The sequence below is a fragment of the Pleurodeles waltl genome, chromosome 12 (assembly GCF_031143425.1).
Source record: "Pleurodeles waltl isolate 20211129_DDA chromosome 12, aPleWal1.hap1.20221129, whole genome shotgun sequence".
Lineage (NCBI taxonomy): Eukaryota > Metazoa > Chordata > Amphibia > Caudata > Salamandridae > Pleurodeles > Pleurodeles waltl.
Genome location: NC_090451.1, coordinates 13,518,523 through 13,535,043, shown reverse-complemented (window position 1 = coordinate 13,535,043; position 16,521 = coordinate 13,518,523). Strand labels below are relative to the sequence as shown.

The window sequence follows — 16,521 nt, the reverse complement described above, 5'->3', positions numbered from 1 at the left end:
CTTTATTGATAGAACAAAGGATTTCAGGCTGGAGGATCAGCTGTTTATTGGATACGTGGGCAAGAGGAGAGGAAAGGCAGTCCACAGGAGAACAACATCCAGGTGGGTTGTTCTTTGCATTAAAATCTGTTACTCTTTGGCAAAGAAGGATCCTCCTGAGGGCATTAGAGCTCATTCCACCAGAGCTAAGTCGGCCACTTCGGCCTTGGCCAGAGGTGTTCCTGTGGTCGACATCTGCAAGGCCGCAACTTGGTCGTCCCTTCACACTTTTGCAAAACATTACTGTTTGGATTCTGAGGTTAGAAGGGACGGCCATTTTGCACGGTCAGTGCTGCAGGATTTCTTGGTTTGACCATTTAGGCACCCACCGCCGGGCGTGGTACTGCTTTGGGACTCTATTCATTAGGTGAGGAATCCACAGGTAGTTGTATCCATCAGAAGAACGAGTTACTTACCTTCGGTAACGACTTTTCTGGTGGATACATTAGCTACCTGTGGATTCCTCACGGTCCCACCCGCCTCCCCGTTGCCTTTCTGGTCTTACCAAGTAATCCTTGAGTACGTTCCTCTTGGTCTTTGAGGGTGCAATAGATGTTGTATATATATTATATTTATATATATGTATATATGTATATATCTTTGTGTATATACTTGATGTGTATATATATTTTTTTTAAAAGAGAGTTATATATATATATATATATATATATATATAAAAGATTTACAGTTATTCATGCAATGTTGTGTATTTTTACAATGTAATGGGATGTTGCCTTGCTCTTTCATTGCATTGCCTGGTTGTTCTCATGCACGTAAAAAATGATTGGTACTGACGTCTGCACGTCGTCGAGGACCTCTTATTGCCTGTATGACGTCAGACGGCGTCGCGTGGGCTAGAGGGACGTCCTCGTCGACGTGCAGAGACTAGTAAGAAGATTTCCGTCGAATGCTGGCTCCATGGGAGTATTCATTAGGTGAGGAATCCACAGGTAGCTAATGTATCCACCAGAAAAGTCGTTACCGAAGGTAAGTAACTCGTTCTTATTGCTCATTCACTTTGAGTGAACAGAACACCTGTTATTTGTCAGCTCACCAGAACGGACCAGTAGGCCCCAAAAATAGCTGTCCATTTGAAATCTCACTCACCACAGAGAGTGGGTGAGTAGATCTTTTGAGGCCTGATTAAATAGTTTTGCTAGTTAAGGACCAGCAGGGATAGGTTTGCAAACCCTTATGGACCAGAGGCCTTTTTGTAATTCAGGCTTTTTACCACCATCCTTATTTCTTTTTGAGATATAGCAGTGTCCAGGACCTGCGTTTGACTGTCAGACAAGGTAGTGTCACTGTGTTTTAAATTTTGCATCTGATTATATGTCGGAAGCGTGTCTCTAGGATATGATGTAGCATAGTATTTACCTAACACATTGTTTGTCCCCTTATGCTTGGAAGATGGTTCATGTCTCTGACAGTATTTCTTTAACATAATCCTTTGTCTTTTCTCTCTGAGGTGCCATGATAGGGGTTCACTTTATTTTCTGCTGTGCAAGAGGTGCCTTTTAAGTGCAGCATAGAGTTCCTGCCTGTTAGGATAGAAGGCCCTTCCAGTTTAGCCCGCTGAATGGTGTACCTTCCCTTCTTTTCTAACTAGCTGCCTTGTACTGTGAGGGGAAATCCACGTTTGAAAAATATGGAAACCCCATAGTGTTTGTGTGTGGTTGAGGCGTACTATACAATAGTGTAGTTTGTCTCATCGTGCGCTGGTCCTGTCTTGTAAGGTGTGTTTCTTGAAGGCATATGATATCTGGTTAGGAGCCCTTACTAGATCTCCATGTCACTCTCCTCCTAATGGGTGAGATTAAACCTTTCACATTATATCCAAGTACCTTCACCATTGCTTAGGCACATAAGAAGTATATTGTGGTGTTGAGCTTACTCTGATCTGCATTCCAACAACCAGAAATAATCGCCCTACCCCCAACTTCACCCAACATTACCAAACTTCACCACGAAAGGACGCCCAAACAGTATGTTACACAGCATCATCTTAAGTGTATATCTAGTCTATAAAACGGTCCAATCCTTCCCTGGTTGTACTGTGCCAGAACAGTTCCTCAGTATTAAACTGTCTTTCCTGGTCACTCGTTTGAGAAATGGGTTGAGTAATTGTGTTGGAAAGCAGCTACTGGAGAAATCTGACTCCAAACACCTGTTGCTCACCCGCCGCCTTTAGCCATCAAGTGCAGTTAGTCCCCCTTATATTTCAAAGCTTTTTGCAGGTCCCACTAATGACTGCATGTGCCATGCTCTCCCAGGTTTCGTCTGTGATCACACATCCTTATCTGGTGCAGTCCTGAGTCTGGATTCTCGAGGGGGCACAGCTCATCTTCGATTCTCATGCATTCCATTTTTCTTCCCTGACTGTTGTCTCTCGATTTCAATTTGTTATTGCAGTGGCCTTTCCAGATTCTCCTCAGCATAGTTGGTAGGTCCGCCTCACCCTCTCAGCTCCCTCTTTTTCCTGGGTCTAATTTCATTATTTTGCAACCTCTTGCCATTCTGTGACCTAAAGCATTGTCCCATAATTGTCAAAAACCGTACCAAATTGATATGTCCATCTGTATCGGATCTTTTCTTCCCTAAGTTTCTTTGTGACTACGCGGAGGGAAGCTATTCTTTTGTTATTTTGCTTGTGAGAGGTCCTAAAAAAAAAAGCGAGTGTCCGTTGTAGGAGAACATGTTGACCTTTCTAGCAGCTTGAAATACTACTTCCTTGTCGTGGAAGCAGTGAAATGTCATCACCATGTCTCATGGTAGGGGATAAAGTCTAGGGTTAGCTGGGCCCACTTGATGCGCTCTATCAAATTGTACCCTTGGGTCCCCTGAGTCTAGCAATAATGCAAAGAGGACCGTCCTGAATCTAAGCACATTGTGGCTTTCCGCTTTACTGATTCTGAGATTTTGTTCTCCTTGCTGTGCTTTGCTTATCTTCTGTCTTCAGAAAGGCTATTTGCAGTTTCTCGTTCAGATCTCCAGTTCCTTTTTTGTCTTTCAATTTCCAGTATCCTAGACTCCACTCCAACGTCTTTGGGGAGCTTATCTATCTTGGAGCCAAGCGAGCTTTTGTCCGCATTGCTGCCCTCAGTGTTCTTCACAGATTCTCTCAAAGGTCCCTTTTGAAGGCACACACATCTGCTTTACTTATGTCAGGAGCTGCACCTCGCGGAAGACTCTGGGGATCACAGCTATGCAAACAGGCCATTTTGCCCCTTCTTTGCACATCATTTTGAGGGCATGCAAACTAGCCACAAATCCAAAGTAAGTTACAGGAGTTTGAAATCACACTGCAGTCGTAGTCAATGCCCCTCAGCTTCTAAGATGTTTGCCCTTCAGGCACCAAGTGGCCGTGCAACCCCTGTGCGCTCATTGGGTCTGCTTCTTAGCACTTTGGTGTCTCCTATCCACCCTTGGCCTGGCTCAGTCTTTACAGTCTCTTTGCTTCTGTGCTGCCAAGTGCCACCAGGGGTCTCAAGTCGTTAGGGGTCTTCTCTTTTCCCCCAGAATTATGGACCACCATACTCATTTAATTTCCTCTCTCCACATGGGGGTGGGTGGGAGAGGGATTAGGGGGGCTTGAAGTCGTTTCTCATCTGCCAGAGTGCCTGCCGTCTTGGTTGCCCCTGTGGGGAATCAACAATGAAGAGAATGCAGAACATGGGTTCGGTTAGGGGAAGACCAGAGAAACCAGCCGTCACAAGACACAGGAAAGACAGAAATCGATTACTGGTTGGCGAAGAGAGTGAAAATGTCAAGAAACATGTATAAAGACGTCAGAAAGGCTGTGTAATCCAGGAATCGAGAGAGAATGGAGCACCATCACCAGGGCGGGTTCAGGGTAGGGTTTGGAGACAGAAACGACTACAGAGACTATGATGCATGGGGACGATGGTGTAGAAGCCTGGACTTGAATATAGAGTGGGTCTGGGAATGCAAGGTGTAGAAGTGTATATACTCCTATTCATGGGTAAAGGCAGGACCCTAGAGGGCCTTTGGGAGCGCCATCTAGCGGCTGGATGATAAAATCCTAACAAGTGGAGTTCTACGTTTAGCAAAATATGTAAAACTCAGTTTTCTTTGTGTACTGCGTTGATGCCACGAGTAAGAGGAAAAGTGCATGGTCAGGCCTTCTGAACTGCCTTTTGGATGACGGTGGTCTGATCAGAAGATTCTCTCTGAGATTCGTACTCCAATAACCTCTTTCTGTGATGTTAGTTCCTGGTCACTTTCTATTGTGCACACATAAGGTCATTTGGGGCCCCATAATCGCCACATCTGCTGCAGTCACCTGTGGGGTCCTGCAAGGCTCAGCTCTATTAACTACGCTGTTCAATATCTCCACGAGTCTTGACACGAGAATACATGATTCCTACAACCAAGGTTATCCTAGGCCCGATCATATCATCCAGCTACACTTAAAGCTTGACAACAGCTCTGGCAACTCCTTTGTAAGTCTCACCCTGCTTATCTCGGCGTCACTGATGGATGCAGAAAAACTGGCTATGCCTGAAAGGTGAGAAAAATAAAATTCTGCTAATGTGATGTCTCTCCAGCACATCTTCCTGTTCCTCTAAGGCTTTAACAGTTATTTGCCACTGTTACCCAGTGCTCTGAGGCTCTCACTAGCTTTGTAGCCTCCTACCCCAAAAAAATAAATAAATAATGGAACATTAACCAGTGATGGATGTCACATCTCTATTTTTGCCCTATTTTTCTTCCAGTTCATTGCCTGTTCGCTGTTTTTATCCTTCGCAGGTTGTTCTGGACTTCTTTCAGTGCTATTTACTTGTCCCTTGTGTCAGGTAGCGCTTAGTGCCTAGCGTGTGTACTTCTGCATTCTTCAATCAAGAATAAAATGGCCAAGGAGGTATTTTACCCTTGTTTTCTTCCTCCTAAAATGGCTTTTCTGAAGGAGAAACTTGATATCTTTCAAATTTATATTAAAGTCTTGGCTACAGGGAGGAGTTGACTTTTTCTTTGGCCATGAAGCAGGAAACATAATAGACTTTCCCTGCGTCGGGTCCTTGACGACACTCGAGTACTGGGTAGTCTTCCTTCACTATACACCATGACTACAGGGGACATCCCTTTCAGATTCTTCTGTTATCTCTGCTCCATGATGGTCATATCCTCATATTCTTTTCTTTTCCCATGCATTTTCACCACTCGGACTGCATCGACTTCATATAGGCCTCCAGTTGTTCTCACCTGCTGTCATCGTTTGGCATGTTTATTTGACCAAAGTAGTGAGTAAATTAGTGTGCCAGTTCCATCGTGATTTTAAGGGTACCTCTCCGGTATTGATTCACTGGCCCTAGGGTCACCCTGGTGCAGAGACACAGATCCTCAATCCACTGTTACCAATGGAAGAGCTGAGGCCAATGTCCATGTCGGACCAGGAATTGACATCCTCTCAAGCTAGACTGATGGCTTGCTACAGGATCATGAAAGTACAACTGGGTATTGTACACCCGGACTGTGTCTAACCTGCACCTATCAGCAGAGACACCAGCTCCAACTCTGGCCTTCTACAAGAACACATACGGTTCCCCAGGACACTGATCATGATGGTGAAGGATTACTCCGCACTCACTAAACTGCACAGTCCTTGAATTTGCCTTTTCCCTATTGATTGTAAGGAAATGCCTCCTTGGCATTCTCACCCCCTGACTTTTTGCCTTTGCTGATGCCAAGTTATGATTTGAAAGTGTGCTGAGGTCTGCTAACCAGGCCCCAGCACCAGTGTTCTTTCCCTAACCTGTACTTTTGTCTCCACAATTGGCACACCCTGGCATCCTAGTAAGTCCCTTGTAACTGGTACCCCTTGTACCAAGGGCCCTGATGCCAGGGAAGGTCCTAAGGGCTGCAGCATGTTATGCCACCCTGGAGACCCCTCACCCAGCACATACACACTGCTTGCCAGCTTGTGTGTGCTGATGGGGAGAAAATGACTAAGTCGACATGGCCCTCCCCTCAGGGTGCCATGCCAACCACGCACTGCCCATGGCATAGATAAGTCACCCCTCTAGCAGGCCTTACAGCCCTAAGGCAGGGTGCACTATACCACAGGTGAGGGCATAGGTGCATGAGCACTATGCCCCTATAATGTCTAAGCAAAACCTTAGACATTGTAAGTGCAGGGTAGCCATAAGAGTATATGGTCTGGGAGTCTGTCATACATGAACTCCACAGCACCATAATGGCTACACTGAAAACTGTGAAGTTTGGTATCAATCTTCTCTGCACAATAAATGCACACTGATGCCAGTGTACGTTTTATTGTTAAATACACCCAGAGGGCATCTTAGAGATGCCCCCTGAAAACATTCCAGACTTCCAGTGTGGGCTGACTAGTTTTGCCAGCCTGCCACACACCAGACATTTTGCTGGCCACATGGAGAGAGTGCCTTTGTCACTCTGTGGCTAGTAACAAAGCCTGTACTGGGTGGAGGTGCTTCCCACCTCCCCCTGCAGGAACTGTAATACCTGGTGGTGAGCCTCAAAGGCTCACCCCCTTTGTTACAGCGCCACAGGGCATCCCAGCTAGTGGAGATGCCCGCCCCCTCTGGCCACGGGCCCATGTTTGGTGGCAAGGTCAGAGGAGATAATGAGAAAAACGAGGAGTCACTGGCCAGTCAGGACAACCCCTAAGGTGTCCTGAGCTGAGGTGACTCTTACTTTTAGAAATCCTCCATCTTTCAGATGGAGGATTCCCCCAATAGGATTAGGGATGTGCCCCCCTCCCCTCAGGGAGGAGGCACAAAGAGGGTGTAGCCACCCTCAGGGCTAGGAGCCATTGGCTACTAACCTCCCAGGCCTAAACAAACCCCTAAATTGAGTATTTAGGGGCTCCCAGAACCTAGGAAGATAGATTCCTGCAACCTGAAGATGAAGAAGGACTGCTGAACTGAAGCCCTGCAGAGAAGACGGAGACACCATGGCCCCAGCCCTACCTGCCTGTCTCCCCACTTCAAGAAAAACTGCAACAGCGATGCGTCACCCAGGGTCCAGCGACCTCTGAAGCCTCAGAGGACTACCCTGCATCTAAAAGGACCAAGAGCTCCTGAGTACAGCGGCCCTGTTCCACAAAGACTGAAACTTGCAACAAAGAAACAACTTTTAAAGACCACACGCTTCCTGCCGGAAGCGTGAGACTTTCCACTCTGCACCCGACGCCCCCGGCTTGACCTGCGGAGAAACAACACTACAGGGAGGACTCCCTGGCGACTGCGAGCCCTTGAGTAGCCAGAGTTGACCCCCCTGGGACACCACAGCGACGCCTGCAGAGGGAATCCAGAGGCTCCCCCTGACCGGGACTGCCTGCTTCAAAGAACCCGACGCCTGGTAAAGACACTGCACCTGCAGCCCCCAGGACCTGAAGGATCCGACCTCCAGTACAGAAGCGACCCCCAGGTGGCCCTCTCCCTTGCCCAGGTGTGGCTACCCCGAGGAGCCCCCCCTTGCCTGCCTGCATAGCTGAAGAGACCCATGGGTCTCCCATTGAAACCAATTGCAACCCTGACGCCTGTTTGCACTCTGCACCCGGCCGCCCCTGTGCCGCTGAGGGTGTCCTTTCTGTGCTGACTTGTGTCCCCCCGGTGCCCTACAAAACCCCCCTGGTCTGCCCTCCGAAGTCGCGGGTACTTACCTGCTGGCAGACTGGAACCGGGGCACCCCCTTCTCCATTGAAGCCTATGCGTTTTGGGCACCACTTTGACCTCTGCACCTGACCGGCCCTGAGCTGCTGGTGTGGTAACGTTGGGGTTTCCCTGAACTCCCAACGGTGGGCTGCCTTGGACCCAACTTTGAACCCTGTAGGTGCTTCACTTACCTGCAAAACTAACCAATTCTTACCTCCCCCAGGAACTGTTGATTTTTGCACTGTGTCCAATTTTAAAATAGCTTATTGCCATTTTTGCCAAAACTGTACATGATATTGTGTTGATTCAAAGTTCCTAAGATACCTGAATGAAATACCTTTCATTTAAAGTATTACTTGTAAATCTTGAACCTGTGGTTAAAATAAAACTAAGAAAATATATTTTTCTATATAAAAACATATTGGCCTGGAATTGTCTTTAATTGTGTGTTCCTCATTTATTGCCTGTGTGTATGTACAACAAATGCTTAACACTACCCTCTGATAAGCCTACTGCTCGACCACACTACCACAAAATAGAGCATTAGAATGATCTCTTTTTGCCACTATCTTACCTCTAAGGGGAACCCTTGGACTCTGTGCATGCTATTCCTTACTTTGAAATAGTGCATACAGAGCCAACTTCTCACATTGATCAAAAACAAACATTCTAATAGAACTTTTCCAACCAGGATCAAAGCGTTGAGTCCTTGCTACCATTTAATAATTCCCTAATTGGTGCCTTAATGACTAGATGGGCCTAGCCTTGTTCCTGGCCACATATACTTTCGCCCGGTGATCTGAACTTCCTAACTAGGCCCCCCCACACCTGTGAGCCTCATTGTGCAGGTCTCGACTATTCAGGAGGTAATATTGACTTAAGATAGGGAATTTAAAGGAATTTATGCTTTTGGTAAAATATTTTCTTCTGCAAGCTTTGCTCTTGGGTCTATAAATGCAGTTGATTTATCAGGAAGATACAAGCCTGCTTTGTGGGACATAGATGGCCAGATCTTGCAGGTGATCCCGAAGGACCTCCAGGTTTACCTGACTCATTCAATACATAGTGGCCTGAGTACAGAGAAGTATGTTTTGCGTGCAGGCCTGTATAGTGTTGAGGGCCTTCGCAGGGCTGTTGGAACCGTTGCTGTGCTCAGGAGGCATGCATGGGTGAGGTTGACTGTTTGGCAATGTGCACGAATCTTTGGTGGATATGCCCTTCAATCGGTTCTGACTCTGAGGACCAAGCAGACTGCACTAGAGAGGCTTAAAGACAGCTCAGCCACTTCTCGCTTTCGGGATACTGACACCAGCGAAAACAACGTGTCCCCCCCCCCCCATAATTGTTGGATGTTCAGCGGCTCTTCTGGGATGCTAGCCTAGAGACTGGATCAGCCTTCTCAACAAGTGGTATAACAAATACTGTGGTACTTTGGGTCTGTGGATGCAGCGCAGGCAGACACTGCACGGGCCAGCAGGGGCATAAGTCCTCCAATTCCCCTTCATCCCACTGCAGTGACTGCCATTCTGCTTTAGTTTGTCCTCAGTGGTTCGTCATACTGGTGGGAGGTAGGATCCATCATTTTCTTCTTAGATATCGTCCAAAGTAGCTATGCCCAACCCTTCATTTCCTCCACGTTCCATCTTCCTTCCCTGCTAGAACAAATTTCTGAGGAGCACTTGACAATCCTGATGCGATTCAGCAGAGACCTTTGCCCATTTAATTTGTTACTTGGGAGTGAAACATTCAAAATGCTTATGCTGGCTCAGATCTTATGATCCAGGATACAGGATTGTGTCCTTGGACTTGCATGACTTGTATTTCCAATTATTGGTATTGCAGTCCCTCAGGTGTTACCTACGGCACAAAGTGGACAGGATCACTTTCAGTTTGGCATGCTCCCCTTCGACATTACCGCGGGCCCTGGGGTGTTCAGTAACACAGCTGTTATGGCCCGCCACTGAGCCCTGTACTGCCTTGGGGTCTATTATATTTTTTCTTCTCTTTTATTTCTTGTGAAATTAGGTGATTTATTTTTTCATATAGTAGTTGAGATGACATTAGTTGTTTTAAACTCTTCTTTCAAATAGTCAAAGTAATCAGAGGTCACTGTCTGCCACATTTTTGCTTTCTACATTTGGGAGGAGGAGCATATTGGGAGCCTTGACAACACCTTTTGTTACTTTGGAGTTTATGTTCGTGGCAGAGAGACTGAAATTGAGAAAGACATTTAGTGATGTTTTTTTTTTTTATATAAGTGCTCAAGTTGTATTATACAGAGAAGTTCTATATTTTATGGAATCTGGCAGAATACCATGGTGAATAACTAGGAATGCAAGTAAGTTACATACCACCTTTAAAAAAATAATAAAAAAATAAAAAAAAATGCACTGATTTGTTAGTATGTTAAATTATAGCAGAAGCATCCAGATTCTGATTCTGCCCAAAACCTTCCTTTTGTTCTTTCAGAAAACTCTTTGTGGGTGGCCTGGACTGGAGCACTACTCAGGGTGAGTTCCAAATTCTTTGTGCATTTGAGTTTCCAGTGTATATTTATGTGTGTGTGTGTGTGTGTGTGTATATATATGTGTGTGTGTGTATATATATGTGTATATATGTGTGTGTGTGTGTGTGTGTGTGTGTATATATATATATATATATGTATGTTCGATGGCATGTGTAGCTGCAGATACACATGCTGTGCACATCCCGCCATCTGGTGTTGGGCTCGGAGTGTTACAAGTTGTTTTTCTTCGAAGAAGTCTTTTCGAGTCACGAGAACGAGGGACTCCTCCCATTTCGAGTCCATTGCGCATGGGCGTCGACTCCATCTTAGATTGTTTTTTTTCCGCCATCGGGTTCGGACGTGTTCCTTTTCGCTCCGTGTTTCGGTTCGGAAAGTTAGTTAGAATCTCGGAAAAAACGTCGGTATTGTTTGCGTTTGGTATCGGGTTAGTTACAACAGATCGACACCGAATTTGGAAGAGCTCCGGTGGCCCTTTGGGTTTTTTTCGATTCCCCCGTCGGGGCCTGGTCGGCCCGGCCACGTGTGACTTCAAGGCTGATGGAATGGACCCCATTCCGCTTCTGTCCAAAATGCCATAATAAGTATCCGTATACGGATCAGCATCTGGTCTGTAACTTGTGCTTGTCCCCAGAGCACAAGGAAGATACTTGTGAGGCCTGTCGAGCGTTTCGGTCCAGAAAGACGTTAAGAGACCGAAGAGCCAGAAGACTGCACATGGCGTTGACGCCGACAGGACAAGAGCGTTTCGAGGAGGAAGAGGAAGCTTTCTCTATCCAAGAGTCGGACTCGGAAGAGCTCGAGGCCGAAGAAATGCCGAAAACCGTGAGTAAGATGTCGAAACATAAGACTCACGAGAAGTCAACAAAAGCCCAGGGGACGCCACCGCCAACAGGCCATGGCTTAACCCAAAAAATAGGTGACCGATCCAAGGCACCGAAAAAGGGCACGCTGGTGTCGAAGTCATCCGACTCCGGTCGAGATACCGCCACACAGCAATCTCGGACCCGAGACATCGGCTCAGAGAAATTTCTGCACCGTGACAGCGACACCGAACAAATTCGGCACCGAAACACCACCACGCCGAAAATTGCAAAGGTTTCTTCGGAGCCTAAAAAGACGTCCGAAAAAGTTTCGGTTCCGAAACATCCAGCCTCGGAGCCGAAAACAGGTTCCTATACAGAGGAACAAGGATTGTCCTCCCAAATGCAAAAACATAGATTCGGAGAGGAACTTCAAGCAGTAGAGCCAGACTATACTCAAAGGAGGCTCCACATTCAACAAGACACAGGGAAGATAACCACTCTTCCCCCAATTAAAATAAAAAGAAAACTTGCCTTTCACGAAAAGGACAAGGAGCCACAGGCAAAGGTGGCAAGGAAAACAACTCCACCACCGTCTCCACCACCATCAGTGCACACATCACCAGTAGCAACTCCTCCACTGATGCACTCCCCGACTCATACTACCATGAGTAAAGATGATCCCGATGCATGGGACCTTTACGATGCTCCAGTATCGGACAACAGCCCAGACTCGTACCCTGCCAGGCCGTCTCCACCTGAGGACAGTACATCTTACACACAGGTGATCGCAAGGGCAGCTGCTTTCCATAACGTCACCTTGCATTCCGAACCAATTGAGGATGACTTTTTGTTTAACACGCTATCCTCTACTCATAGCCAATACCAAAGACTACCTATGCTCCCAGGAATGCTAAAACATTCAAAACAAATCTTTCAGGATCCTGTTAAAGGCCGAGCCATAACTCCAAGGGTGGAGAAAAAGTACAAGCCACCGCCAACAGATCCTGTTTATATTACAACGCAGTTAACACCAGACTCAGTAGTTGTCGGGGCAGCTCGTAAGAGAGCAAACTCTCATACCTCGGGGGACGCACCACCTCCAGACAAAGAGAGTCGCAAATTTGATGCTGCGGGCAAAAGGGTTGCAGCAAAAGCAGCAAACCAATGGCGCATTGCCAATTCACAAGCACTTTTGGCAAGATATGATAGAGCACACTGGGATGAGATGCAACATTTGATAGAACACTTACCCAAGGAGTTCCAAGAAAGAGCACAACAAGTGGTGGAAGAAGGACAAAGTATCTCTAATAATCAGATATGGTCTTCAATGGATGCAGCAGATACGGCTGCAAGGACAGTAAATACTGCAATAACAATAAGAAGGCACGCATGGCTGCGCACGTCAGGGTTCAAGCCGGAAATTCAACAAGCCGTGCTAAATATGCCATTTAATGAACAGCAGTTTGGCCGGAAGTCGACACTGCTATTGATAAACTCAAGAAAGACACGAATACAGCAAAAGCCATGGGCGCACTCTACTCCCCGCAGAGCAGAGGCACATTTCGCAAAACACCTTTTAGGGGAGGGTTTCGAGGACAACCTACAGAAACCACAACATCACAAACAAGGCCCATTTACCAAAGCCAATATCAGCAGGGAAGTTTTCGGGGGCAATATAGAGGGGGACAATTCCCAAAAAATAGAGGAAAATTCCAAAGCCCCAAAAGTCCTCAAAATAAGCAGTGACTTACAAGTCACACATCCCCATCACATAACACCTGTGGGGGGAAGACTAAGCCAATTTTACAAACATTGGGAGGAGATAACAACAGATACTTGGGTACTAGCAATTATCCAGCATGGTTATGTTATGTTATGTTATGTTATAAAGGTTTATATAGCGCCTAACTGCCCAACGGCCTCGTAGCGCTTATACTGCCATAACGGTGACATACTGTTTAAATTTATACGAGGGTTTTAAGTTTTAAATAGCCAAGTCTTCAGTTCCTTTCTGAACGACATCTCTTGAGGGTTTACTCTCATCTTGAGAGGGAGATTATTCCAGAGCAGAGCGCCTTGATATGCTACCGATCTTCCTCCCCATCTGGCTTTCCTCGTTGTTGGAATTATGGCCAGATTAGCTGAGGAGGATCTAAGTGGCCTAGCTGGAATGTAAACCTGTGCCAGTGTTTTCAGCATTTCAGGTCCCTTATCAAATATGGATCTATGAAAGTGGCACAGGGTCTTGAACTGAATCCTTTCCGCTACCGGGAGCCAGTGTAGGGAGACAATTCCTGGCCGTATTGAATGTTGTTTAGGAATGTTTAGTAGCAGACGAGCCGCTGCATTTTGTACCCTTTGTAATCTCTGAATTACATATTTCGGGGAGCCAATAAACAAAGCATTACCATAGTCAATCCTAGCACCAATCAGTGCCTGGACAACCAATCTTCTTGCTGGGAAAGGTAAAATAGTTAAAACCTTCCTCAGGGTCCTTAGCAGAGCAAAAGCAATTCCTGCTATTCTATTCGCATGTTGGGCCATTGAGAGAAGAGGGTCCAGCCATACCCCTAAACCTTTAATGAGACCTTTAGGGGAGGGGAGGGTCGATACTCCTCTCAGTAGGCTGGAGTTAAAAAGGGGAATTTTATTTCCAAAAAACATAACCTCCGTTTTGTCATCGTTGAGCTTTAATTTACTATCAGCCATCCAGGTTGCAACTGCTTTCATACACGGACCTAGAGCTGAGCCCATATCTGGGTGGGAATTAGAAAAGGAGACTATCAGCTGCGTATCATCTGCATATGATACTAGGTTCAGTCCGAACGGCTCAACTATGCCTGCTAATGGCCTCATATAGATGTTAAAAAGTAATGTACTTAAGGCCGAGCCCTGAGGAACACCACAGCTACTGAAGGTGCTCCTAGAGATATACTCTCTATCGAGTACCTGAAAAGACCTCCCATATAAAAAGGAGCAAATCCAGTCTAACGCGGTACCGGCAATTCCACATCCTCGTACCCTTTCTATGAGGATTTTTAAGTCAACTGTATCAAAGGCCGCCCTTAGGTCAAGGAGGATAATCGCGGTTTCCATGCCTATATCCATCCTCTTCCTTGGCTCTTCTGTAATGGCAATCAGTGCGGTTTCTGTACCATGTTTAGGTCTAAAACCCATCTGGGTGGGATGTATAAGATTATTTTCTTCCAGGAGTGTGGATAACTGAGAGTGTACATGTTTCTCCGCCAGTTTGGCAATTAGGGGCAGTAATGAGATAAGTCTATAGTTGCTCAGGATCTTAGGATCTAGGCTGGTTTTCTTCAAAAGTGGCTTGACAATAGCTTGTTTCCAATGGTCAGGTACGGTGCCGTCACTCAGTGAGGTGTTGATAAGATTCTTTATTATCGGCCCTAATGCTGAAATTCCCACGGATAGAATCTGGGGGGGGGCAGGATCTAGTGGGGAGCCCGATTTTGTTGAGCTCAATAGATTGGTAACTCTGTCCAAACTGATAGGAGTAAAGTTTGTGAAAAGGGTTAACTCCCCGATCTCTTGGCTTATTCTTTTCTGCTCGTTATTAGGGGAATTGGGAAAGGCTAGATAGATATTCTGGATTTTATCCAGGAAAAAACTAGCCAAATCTTCTACATGTTGTTGGGGGGAGTCCCTAATTTCTGCCTCCTCTCTTGGATGGATAAGATCTTTTAGGGCATTAAAGATCTCCTTGGGAGAGTTGGCAGCTGCTTCAATTTTTCCTGAGTAATAGGTCGCCTGAGTTTTTTTAATTTCCAAATGATAATCTCGGATCAGATTTTTATAATCCCTTTTCATGGATTCATCTTGGGTGCAGCGCCATCTCCGCTCTTGTTTCCTGCACTCTCTTTTCTTCTCTAATAGGCATGCATTGTACCATGGAGCCGACTTATTACGCCGGGTGCTTTTTGACGAGGAGAGGGGTATAGTCTCCTCTAGGCTGTTCTCTATCCATTTATTAACAGAATGCGAAAAGTCTGTTATGTTATTTGTATTTATACTTCCTGGTCTATTTTTCTCCAAAGCGGAGACAAAATCTGAGGATTTTATTCTGTGCCATTTCCTTCTGCGGGGGAGTGCCCCCATATAAGGGATCTTGTAGTGCGTTTGATGTAATTCCATTTCTAGGAGGAAATGATCCGACCATGCTAGCGGGCAGGATGATAGAAATTTTATATTTGGGTTATTAGAAAAAAACAGATCAAGTGTATGACCCTTAACATGGGTGGGGTCTTGAATAAGTTGTCTTAAATCACATGCATTCATGTCTGCTATCAGCATCTTAGAGGACGCATTATCTGTGTTCTCCGCATGAAGGTTAAAGTCACCCAGCACTAAAAAGTTGGGTTTAGTGTGTATTAATTGTGAGGTGTGTTCTGCTAGTGACATTATAAAATCTCCCATGGGACCAGGTGGACGGTAAATCAAAACACCCGAAAGTGTGTAATGAGGGTTTACATTGATGGCCAACGACATGCTCTCACAACCTTTGATTAGGGTGGGGGCGGAATTGATCTTACACGTGTCTCTAAGAATGACTGCAATGCCTCCCCCTCTGCTAGGTCTGTCCACTCTGCTGATCTTATAGCCTGTGGAAAGGGCCATAACGACATCTGGTGCAGAGCTTTCATCCAGCCATGTTTCTGTTAGAAACAAGGCCAGGGGTTCAATTTGTTCTATTAAAAGATGGATATCCATTGTATGAGCTCCTAGTGAACGACAATTAACTAGGCAAATGGATAATTTATCATGATTATTGCATAGAATTTCTCGAATTCCCTCCAACAGTCCCACCGAAAACACACAGTATGTCAAAACAACATATAAACCTTCTAGGATTAGAAGTTCAAGCATTGCTCCAAAAAGAGGCAATAGAATTAGTACCAAAACAAGAACTAAACACAGGAGTTTACTCACTGTACTTTCTGATACCCAAAAAAGACAAAAGTCTAAGACCTTTACTAGATCTCAGAATATTAAATACATACATCAAATCAGACCACTTTCACATGGTTACATTACAAGAAGTAATCCCACTGCTCAAACAACAAGACTACATGACAACACTGGATCTAAAGGATGCATATTTCCATATACCAATACATCCTTCACACAGAAAGTACCTAAGGTTTGTATTCCAAGGGATACATTACCAATTCAAAGTGTTGCCATTCGGAATAACAACTGCGCCAAGAGTTTTTACAAAATGTCTAACTGTAGTAGCTGCACATATCAGAAGGCAGCAAATACATGTGTTCCCGTACCTAGACGATTGGTTAATCAAAACCAACACGCAAATACAGTGTTCACAACACACAAATTATGTCATAGAAACCCTACACAAACTAGGTTTCTCAATCAATTACTCAAAGTCACACCTTCTGCCGTGTCAAACACAGCAATACCTAGGAGCAACAATCAACACAGTAAAAGGAATTGCCACTCCAAGTCCACAAAGAGTCCA

The 16,521-nt window shown here is 45.6% G+C and overlaps 1 protein-coding gene across 14 annotated transcripts in view; it reads left to right on the top strand.

The window, feature by feature from the left end:
- DAZAP1 (DAZ associated protein 1) overlaps window positions 1–16,521 on the top strand; it is a 432,244-nt gene that overhangs the window by 17,540 nt on the left and 398,183 nt on the right. For all 14 annotated transcript variants that reach the window (XM_069215790.1, XM_069215789.1, XM_069215779.1 and 11 more), the window contains exon 2: window positions 10,164–10,204. In XM_069215790.1, coding sequence (XP_069071891.1) covers window positions 10,164–10,204 — 41 coding nt within the window. The remainder of the gene's footprint in view (window positions 1–10,163; window positions 10,205–16,521) is intronic.